At 42.1% G+C, this 10,000-nt stretch overlaps 1 protein-coding gene across 1 annotated transcript in view; it reads left to right on the top strand.

Annotated features, from left to right (window-relative positions):
- Positions 1–10,000, top strand: part of LOC138192134 (thyrotropin-releasing hormone-degrading ectoenzyme-like) — a gene marked incomplete at its 3' end in the record, with an annotated part of 83,791 nt that overhangs the window by 65,596 nt on the left and 8,195 nt on the right. Inside the window, 1 exon segment of the mRNA XM_069139357.1 lies at positions 8,187–8,300. Coding sequence (XP_068995458.1) covers positions 8,187–8,300 — 114 coding nt within the window.

Genomic DNA, 10,000 nt, shown 5'->3' with positions numbered 1-10,000 from the left:
TGTATGTATGTGTTGTAGCTGTCAGCCTGAATATTTTTCTCTGCAATGTTTTGGTTCAAAGTGGATAATTTATTACTGCGGTCCGTGTTTGCATAGAGTTCATTACAATACACGGAGCCATAAATCATCTCATTGTTCGGCCGCTCTCTCTCTCTCTCTCTCTCTCTCTTTATTTGTCCCTCACCCCTTCTTCTTCTCCTTCTTCTCCTTCTTCTCCTTCTCCTTCTTCTTCTCCTTCTCTGTAATTTATATTTGACTCACGTTGACACTCAGCTTTCAGCCCGAGTCACAGATCTGTTTCTCCGTCTGCTGCTCGTTTTCCAGTCTGCTTTGACCTTTGACCTCCTGACCATCAGTAGTGAAGCATGCCGTCGATGTGGGAAGTCCATGAAAGTTAAAAATTCTTTTGAAAAAAAGTCCAGGAACTTTTTGGTTTTGTTCTCGTCACGTCCTTTTGTCTCGAACAAGAATAAACTATCGCAATAAATCTGTCGGGATGAATTCAGTTAAATATAGACAAATCTGTAAATAATTATCAGCTTGTTTATGTCATTTGTGTTGTATCAGAATCAGAATCAGCTTTATTGGCCACATACGAGGACTTGAGCGCTAATCTCTACCCACTGCCAGTCAGCTGGTCTCTAAACCCCTCCCACAACGTAACAACCAATCGCAGGCAGAGTGTCCCTGCCGCTGATCCAATCTAGCGTTGACCGTTACAGAGGTACAGGGAGGAGGTCGGGGTGGACGGATGGGTCTGTAAAACCCAAACCTTAACAGCCTAGTTATTATTGTAACCATGGCGACAGACCTATATCATACTATTGTACCATTATAACACGGTTGGTTATTGATTGTCGGCACCCACCCTGATTAGTTTCACCTGTCCCTCGTTGTCCTTCCCTGCCCGGTTTTATTTGAGCTCTTCTTCCCTCTTTTTAGTCAGTTTGTTTCTGCGTCTTTGTAATCCAAAAGGAACACAAACCAACCTGATTAGTTCAACGTGAACGATGCTAATTGATAGGATGATAACGTCACCTTAATGCTGCTTAAAAAGAGTGCGGAGGTTCACCAGAGTCATGAGGAGTCATTATCCTGATGTTCCCGATCTGCCAGTTCGTGTTGAAGAGGAAACTAGTGTTCGGCATCACTTGTTTGCTCCTTTTCACGTGAACGCAGTCGCACTACGAAGCGCAGTGACTTATTTTCCTGCCCTACATTCAGAGTTACGAAGAAGAATCACACGAATTAATCAGCCCGAATTTCATGAACATCGCCCGTTTAGTCGTCTGACAGAAAACGCAACAAAGCAAAAACAAGTTTCTTATTGTTTTATTCTGCCAAACAAATAATGTCGAAACTCGACAGGTAAAAAAATATACGTATCAGCTCGTTCCGAGAATAAAACAGAAACAAAAACAATTAATTTGACATTTGTGAAATGTTTTTTTTTTCTCATATCTGAGAAGTACTGAGGGAAATATTTCCTTCAGATGCTTTATTAAGCCGTCTACCTGCAGCCTCGTGTGCTGCTGAAGGACAGGAGGGTTTAATCAATAATAATCTGTGAGAGGAATATGGTTATATTTAGCTGTGTGTGTGTGTGTGTGTGTGTGTGTGTGTGTGTGTGTGTGTGTGTGTGTGTGTGTGTGTGTGTGTGTGTGTGTGTTGTGCTGCCTCCTGCTTGTGTCCGAGACTAATTAACAGGCCGTGAACAAACATCTAACACCCCGTGTGTGTTTCTCTTTGCGAGTGTGTGTGTGTGTGTGTGTGTGTGTGTGTGTGTGTGTGTGTGTGTGTGTGTGTGTGTGTGTGAGATCGCCCACTGTGCAATGGCTGCAGGAGTGTGTCCCGACTCACTAATAAGCCACACACACACACACACACACACACACACACACACACACACACACACACACACACACACACACACACACACACACACACACACACACACACACACACATTTAATCATGTACCTTGATCTAAGCAGCCATAATGAAGCGCAAACACAGCGATGCTTCATGGAAGTGTGTGAAATATATTGCATATATTAGTCGTAGTTAATGCATCGAATATAAAACCAAACAAGGATTCAACGCTCTTAATTTGGCGGGGCCATCAGTTTTTATTAACTTCCTGTGTCATTTGCGCCATATAAAAAAAAGCACAATTCAGGCCGATAACAAAACGTAGATACGTAATTAGTTTCGAGTCTATCGCTCCATCTTTATGAGAAAAACATCGTGAACCCCCGCTGGAGTCTGCAGGTGCATGCTGGGAAGGGTAAAAAAAAAAAAGAAGAAGAAGAAGAAGAAGAAGAAGCTCTGAACTTGTAAAAAGCAACCTGTTTACCACGCGAGATGCTCGCCTGCCATCCGGAGCTACTTCGGCGTCTCTGAAGGACACGTCAACATGCGGACAGGACAAACCGGGGGATCGAACCGCCAACCTTCCTAATTAGTGGGCAACCTGTTCCGCCATCTGAGCCTCAGCTGGTTGTCGATGGTTGGAGCTGAAAAGACAGGAAGTGGTGCTGAGGCAGCGGAGTCAATGACAGGCAGCAGGGAGGGACGGGGAATATTTGCATCTTAAAAACACCGCCAGATTTGGAGATTTGGAGATAATATGTGCTCTGCTAAAAGGAGGTTTAAATAAAGGGGGAAACATTCACGGGGTTAAAAACAATATTTCATTTCCCTGTTCTGTGTTTTTCCACCTGCTGACAGGCTGCGTCTTTACTATGAACCATCCCGCTGCCATAAATACTAACTAGAGCACCGAATGTGGACTCATCCATAGCTGAAAATAGTCCCGAACAACAACAGTCACCAGGTCTGAAACCTGATTCAGGACTTCAAGCTAACTGTTGTTTTAAAGCTTCAGTATGAATCTACTGGCAGAACTTGATGTTTTCACGAGTGTGTAAACATCTGGGCGTATGAATGTTGAGTCCACTTCCGTAGAGCTGCCAACGAGTCTACTGGACCCCTGAAAGGACGAACTAAACACTGGCTGGAGAAGACTTTCTAGATTTTTCACTGTAGATTCTCTTACACGCTTTGTGAGGAAAAGGAAGTCTCATCCCGTTCTTGTGAACGCAATAACTCAAGAATGCCTCGATGGAATTTCTTCAAAATTGGCAAAACCATTCATTTGATACCAAAGATGAACTGATTTGATTTTGATGGTCAAAGGTCAAAGGTCGAGGTCACAGCGGCCCGAATTCAACACATTCACCTCATCTAAGGCACGCCTGGAGGGAATTTCTTTAAATGTTACGCAATCGTTCCCCTGGTTTCAAGCATGAACTGAGTAGAGTTTAATGGTGAGATGTTTCTGATAAAGTCCTCAGTAGGAACCAGCGGGTTCCTACTGAGAAACAGTAGAAAACAGTAGAAACAGTAGAAACAGTAGAAAAATCTGGATGGAAGGTTTTTTAGAAACTGACATAAATTGTTGGTTTTAGTGTTTTCATGGGATTTGTCAACAATAATGCAGAATAACACACAAGCCCTCTCCTCTAAATCATGAAAGCACCATTCAGCCTAGTGTACTTTTATTCATATTTTATTGAACGTGAATGATCATTTATTTATGTTGTTTATATATTTAATCCAGAGTGGAGTGGTTGTTGGGCTGAGTCGGGACTTATTAAAGGTGTCATATCTAGTTCAGTGTTTCAGTCTGCGTCTTCAGGCTAAAGTGTTTTGCTGTGATTAATTTGGCTTTTTGTCTCAGTTTAATTGACAAAACACATTAAAAGAAGCACACATACACACACACACACACACACACACACACACACACACACACACACACACACTGATAAGCAGTGAGCTCTCCGGTTCTGTTGGAGTAAATCAAAGGTTTCATGGTTGTGACAGATTAGTGTAGCAAACCGGCTTCATAACAATTTAAACATCACACACACACACACACACACACACACACACACACACACACACACACACACACACACACACACACACACACACAGACACACACACACACACACACACACTAGATAATCGGAGTGCTGCAGGATTGACAGGAAAACAAGACTAAAGAGAAATTTTCAGAATGAAAATCAGATATCGATACTGAGATTGAAGGTTCGAGGTGATCTTTATCCTCCCAAAGGGGCAATTTGTTGCACAGTCAGCAGTAAATAAAAACAACTCAAATAAGTGACTCAAAAAAAAGAAGTACTGTTAAAAAAAAGATGTCGTTACTTTTTTTGATGCGGATCGTCGCCCGAGTAGAAGCGACGTTCTGCCGTTGGACTCTAACATCCATGATATTTCACTTCTGTGTAAACAGAACTAAAGTTTTGTCTTTTAAAATAAAAATAAAAATGTTTGATGCCGCGCCGGTATTGAAATTTTAGTGTTGAATAAAAAAGCATCTTTGATACCGAACAAATCCGTTCGGTGCCGTGAAAGTATTGAAGCTGGACGCCGAAGAGTTCTTGTTCTTGGTCCAACTTGTTCCAGATGCACGCCAGCATCTTTTTCTTTTTTTTTTTTTCATTTCCTGCCGGAGCCTGTAGCGCCGGCTCTTATCCAACATCAAGTTCTCTAAAGTTGCCGCGGATTGGCCGCCGGCCCGCCGTTAAATCTCCGGGCCAGACAGCAGACACACACCAGCATTAATTAAGCAGGAGGCTGGAGAGTTTTACTGCCGCTGCTTTTATTTCAGACTCGGACGGTTTCGGAGTCGAAGACGCCGTCGAAGAGTCTCGATATTCTCGCAGATGTGTTGATGTAAACAAGCGTTTTTTTGTTTTTTTTTTCGTGCCAAACGACAAAGCGAGACTCATTTGGAGTTGGCTGGTCGAGGAGGCGCGAAGGAGCTCCGTCCAACAAACGGAGAGAGAGTGAGCGAAAATCTGACTCAGCCGGAGAGAGGGATGAATATTTATCAGTGAGGGTCAGAGGGAGGAGGGGAGGAGGGGAGGGGGTGATCAAAGGCTCAGATCTGCTTTGTTCTGAGGGAATGAAGGAGCGGAGGAGGTGAAGGAGCGGAGGAGGTGAAGGAGGGGAGGAGGTGAAGGAGGGGAGGACCGGAGGTGGAGCTGCTCAAACAAATTAGGAAAAAGAAAAACAGCAGGTCGGTTCGGATTCATCACGTGATCAGTTTTGAATTTATTATTTTAAAGCCTGCCAGCGAAATAAATCACTGCTGTGTGACTGTACGTCGCCGTGCCGACGCAGTTTGTTCCCCCCGGAGGAACTTGGTGCTCCCGCCGCCGCTACGAACGCTCGTCTACGACACCGTCCACAAACATCCGCTACGTGTTTCCAAGTTTTGACCTCCGGCCTTCACGCTCGGCTTTCCTTCTCTTTCTTTTTTCTCCGTCTAATTCCAAACATCCGCCTGTTGACGCCGAAACTCCCGTTTGTGTCCACGTGACGATTTAAAGCCCGAAGAGAATCACCTGCATCTTTATGCCGCGCTTTCGTTAGCGGCCCATCGCTAACTTTAGAAAACCTTCCTGATTGTTCTGCGGCAAATACGCAAACTTTTTAACTTCGTTTTTGGTTCATTTTTATATTTATTTTCAAAATATTGTTTTTTGAGAAGCATGTGAAACGGTGCGGCGTCATAAATCCAGAAATCATTTTGAAAAAGAATACACGGGAGAGCACAACCACATAAATAAACAAATGAACAACAACAACAGAAGTAAAAAGTCATTTTCAAGACTTCATTTGTTTTCTAATTAGATTTAATTCTTTCTTGAGTCGTCTGATTGTTTGCTGACTTCTTAGATTACATCGTTTTCTTTTAGCTTTCTTTCATTGTCTGAAGACCTTTGACTTAAAGTGATCAAAACATAACTGTCTGAAACAATATAACAATAATAATACATTTTATTTTTATAGTGCTTTTCCGTACACTCAAAGACACTTTAAAGTTTAAAATGATCAAAACAACACAATAAAAGTATAAATCAAACGACAACCACATTAAAATCTGCTGATGACGGTAAAAATGAATCAAACATTAAAAGCAGCTTTAAATGTTTGATTCAAGTTGTTTATATATAAAATATATTTAAAATATCTCCTCATATAATTGTGATATTATTTTGTAGCAGGAACTTCAAAATAAATGTAGTTTATGAACTCCCACTTACGATGCACGTGCGTCACCATGGCAACGGCGGAAGCATGGCAACCGAAATGAATTTCTTGCATTGCGAGTTTTTAGTTATTTTTGTTTTTAACGACACAAGAGGAGCTAATGAAGACGAGCGTGTTTACAAAGATCTAAAATTTAACGACACAAGTAATTACTACAGACGTAACAACAGCAGAGGTTTAGTTTCTTTTCATTGAGTCTGTCACCATGAAACCAAAACAGAAAAGAAACTCTCGTGTTACAGTAATTATATTTTTTTTATTTTGTCAGGAATAAAACCGTCGCAGCAGCGTGATGAAGAGCGATGAAGAGCGAGCACTCGCTGACCCACTTCGAACGAACCAGAACGAAGCCTTTCAGAGCAGGAGGAGGGATATCGAATGTAAACTGTGGCGTGGAGCGCAGCGGCGGCTCGATTCTTTGATCACAATCCTTATTAATTAAACAGGGAAGATCCCTCTAAATACCTCGATTCTGTTTCTCACATCACACAGATTCACTCCAGCTTCTGTTTTTCATCAATCGTACAACATCGGTTCGGAGATGATCTGAGTTGATCAGCTGGTTTATTTTGGAGCAGGAAGTGACCATATTTGGAGGAGCTGGGGGAGGAGCCGGCGGTGGATCCTACTGATCTGATTGAAAACTTGACGATACAAAAATAAAAATATTGACTTAGAATTTAATGAGAAGTTTAATAGGAGGCTTTTTGGAGCCGGCCTCTGGTGGCACTTGGTGGTATTGCAGCTTAAGACACTTCTGCTCCGGCTCCATAGACTCCCATTCAACTTCTCTCATCAAATCCAAAGTGAATAAAATGTGTCCATCAGTTATCTCGGTGTTGTTAGCTAAAGTCACTCCTTCTTATTAGTTTTCTGGAGGTCCATCTGAAAATAATCCCTCATTCATTAGAAAAGAAGATTCAAGAAGACCTGTTTTTGGGGGCGTGTCTGTTTGATTGACAGGTCTGTGGTGCAGTCAGGTTACAGCTATCGGTGGGCGGGACGTAGTATCGTCAGGTTTCCAATCAGATCGGTCAGATCCACCGCTGGCTCCTCCCCCAGCTCGTCCAAATATGGTCACTTCCTGCTCCGAACAAGCTGGAACAGTTGTAGTGATGATAATACTGCAGCTTTTCAAAGATGGACGTCCGTATTTAGTCGTTCGTGACCTCATTAAATGTCTTTTCAGCGTTTTCCGTTATTAGTCCCAAACATAACGTCTGCAGACAAACAGAGGACAACAACAGCTTTTCCTATTTCAGCACTCAGCATCACATCAGCGAAGTCTGCCAGAGGAGCAGCGACCTCCCGACGGCGGCGCAGCTTCCTCTGGCAGCGGCTCGCGCTCCATAAATTGCGTCGGTCTCTGGAACTCCCGCGTCGGGGATTTGAACCGGCGCTTGTGTGCGAGGAGCCAGGCAGCGGCAGCCGCCAGCCGAAACGCTCCGCCAGCTCCCACAGGGTGGTCGGTTTGAATCCCCGCCCAGACGCACACTCAACCTGCCAGAGACAGAAGTTAGTATTCATGTCTGGACTCATTCTTCGACTCCATCTACGGGATTCAGCGGTCGAGCAGCGGACGGCTGGTGAACCTGAACACGTGCGTCCTCCTGTGCGTGAAGGATTTTTATGATTAGATTCATAAACACACAGAGAAGCAGAATTAAATCAATATTTGTTTGTGTCCACCTTCTGCTTCACAGTTTGTTACTTGGCAGGTAGACATGAGAGGATTACCAGCAGTCAGGAGGACCCCGGCTTTTTACCCGCGAAATATCAAAGAAAGTTACACAAAACAGCTCAAACGAGATTAAAAAGGACACAAAGAGACAAAAAAACACTAAAAGAGACAAAAACCACTAAAAGAGACAAAAAAAAAATGTTCTGCAGCTTCTCTTCTTTCTGCTCCTCCTTCATTTTTTATTTTTAGGTGTCGCATCGCGACGTCAAGTCGTCCTGGAGGTGTTTTGTTTTCTTTCTTCTTGGTTTCAGTGAAATGTTGCGTGTTGTGAAAGCGAACGTCTTCCTGTGTTTCAGTGGTTCGGAGACCTGGTGACGCCCGTCTGGTGGGAGGACGTCTGGCTGAAGGAAGGTTTCGCTCACTTCTTCGAGTACGTCGGCACCGACTTCCTCTTCCCCAAGTGGAACATGGTGAGTTTAAAAAACAGTTTGTGGCACTTATGAATGTTTCCTGGTTGGTTTTCATCGGCTTTTTTTTTTTTACCTGAACAGACTTCATGATGAAATTTGAAGCTTGTTGCACTTTGAACTTTTATTGCTTTGATTTAGCAGTTGTTGTTTTTTTTGGGGGGTAATTTTCTTTCAACTTCCGACAGTAACTTCCATCCCACTGTGAACCGAACAATCAAAGACAAGATGGCAAAATTGGTGTAAAATCACAAGTAAAAGATGCAAAGAAACAAATATTCAAATGAAACCCTTTCAAAATAAAAGGGGGAAACACCTGCAGATATTCGGTGGTACGGCGACTGTTTGGGAGGATGAACGGTGGACAGGTCGAGTTCTCGGTCACGTTCATGTTGTCAAAGGCTAAAAAAAAATTATGCTAACTTAAGTTGGCGAGGACTTTTTTTTTTTTTTTTTTTTTTTAATTTATTGAGAGTTAAAATCTCTGATTTAATTTAATATGTTGAATCAACCTCTTTGTAATATAAAGTAATTGAACCGTTTGGTTGTTTAATTATGTGCAATCAATAGCAAACATAATGTATTTAAGTAGATTTAACTCCAATTTAGTTACTAAAGAAATTTCTGGATCAGAATTTAATGAAAAATAAACAAATTTAAAGATTATATGTAGATTTAGATGAAATTTTATGCTGTGTCCACTCAATATAATTAATATAAATTAATTCAAGTCAACATTTATTCAGAAGCAGGCAGAAGTGGATTGTAAATAAATACATTTATTTCAGTACAAATTTGATGTATTTGTACTTTAATTTAATATTAAAATTTTATGAAATAAAAACGTAAATCTTGCACATTTCACTCCAGCTATATTCATTTAAATTAACTTTTTAATCTGAAATAAACCTGAATACTTCGTCCGCCGCTGGAAAACCAACTCGCCCAAAACTCAACCTGTTGTGTGTTACCATGGAAACACAGGTCTGAGTGCCGAGCTAGCTCGTAAATGTCTTTATGAAACTGAAACCAGATGCTTTTTGTTTTGTTAGAGGTGTAATAAACAGATCTGAGTATCTTCTCAAAGGATTTCATCTTCAGGAAAAAGCAGGACGCTCTGAATCCAAAGCAACCGGCCGCTCGCGTGTTTTCTGCCGACAAACAGGAAATAACGCGTTCGGTTCGGCCCGTCGAGGTGCGTCTCCGATGTTCTGCTGCGTCTGCTCGCTCATGAAATTCAATTTCTCTGTCCTCCGATGGTTTCAGGTGAGTCAGAGCTTCTGCTCAAGTCTCCGGCGGTCAGATATGAATTTGATTTTCTTCACGGTAAAACATTCATAAAAAATCTCCAGACAGCAAAAGTACAACACAGACGGCCGGGTGATTTGAACAAAGAAAACAGACGGGAGGATATTAGATCTGCTGCTGCTTGTTCTCTAACTCCCGACGGGAAGTGTTGACAGGGAGGTCTGAGGATAATCCGGAGGAACCGGGAGAGAGCGGCACGAACAGGAAGCTGCCGTCGTCGTTTCCCCTAAAAACAAAGAACTTAGTTCAAAACTGGTGAATTTTAATTATTCAGATTAACTCAAAAGATTAAAGGTTCATTCAGAGTTTGAATGATCTGGAAATCACTAAAACAAAACAACGCGCGTCCATTTACAAATGGAAGTAAAACACTTCCTACATGATGAGAGTGATTT

This window comes from Embiotoca jacksoni, unplaced genomic scaffold, assembly GCF_022577435.1.
Source record: "Embiotoca jacksoni isolate LCO1_2020_lvr unplaced genomic scaffold, fEmbJac1.0.p SCAF_82, whole genome shotgun sequence".
Taxonomy (NCBI): Eukaryota; Metazoa; Chordata; class Actinopteri; family Embiotocidae; genus Embiotoca; species Embiotoca jacksoni.
The sequence above is the reverse complement of the archived record's forward strand: the minus strand, read 5'-3'. Positions and strand labels throughout refer to the sequence as shown.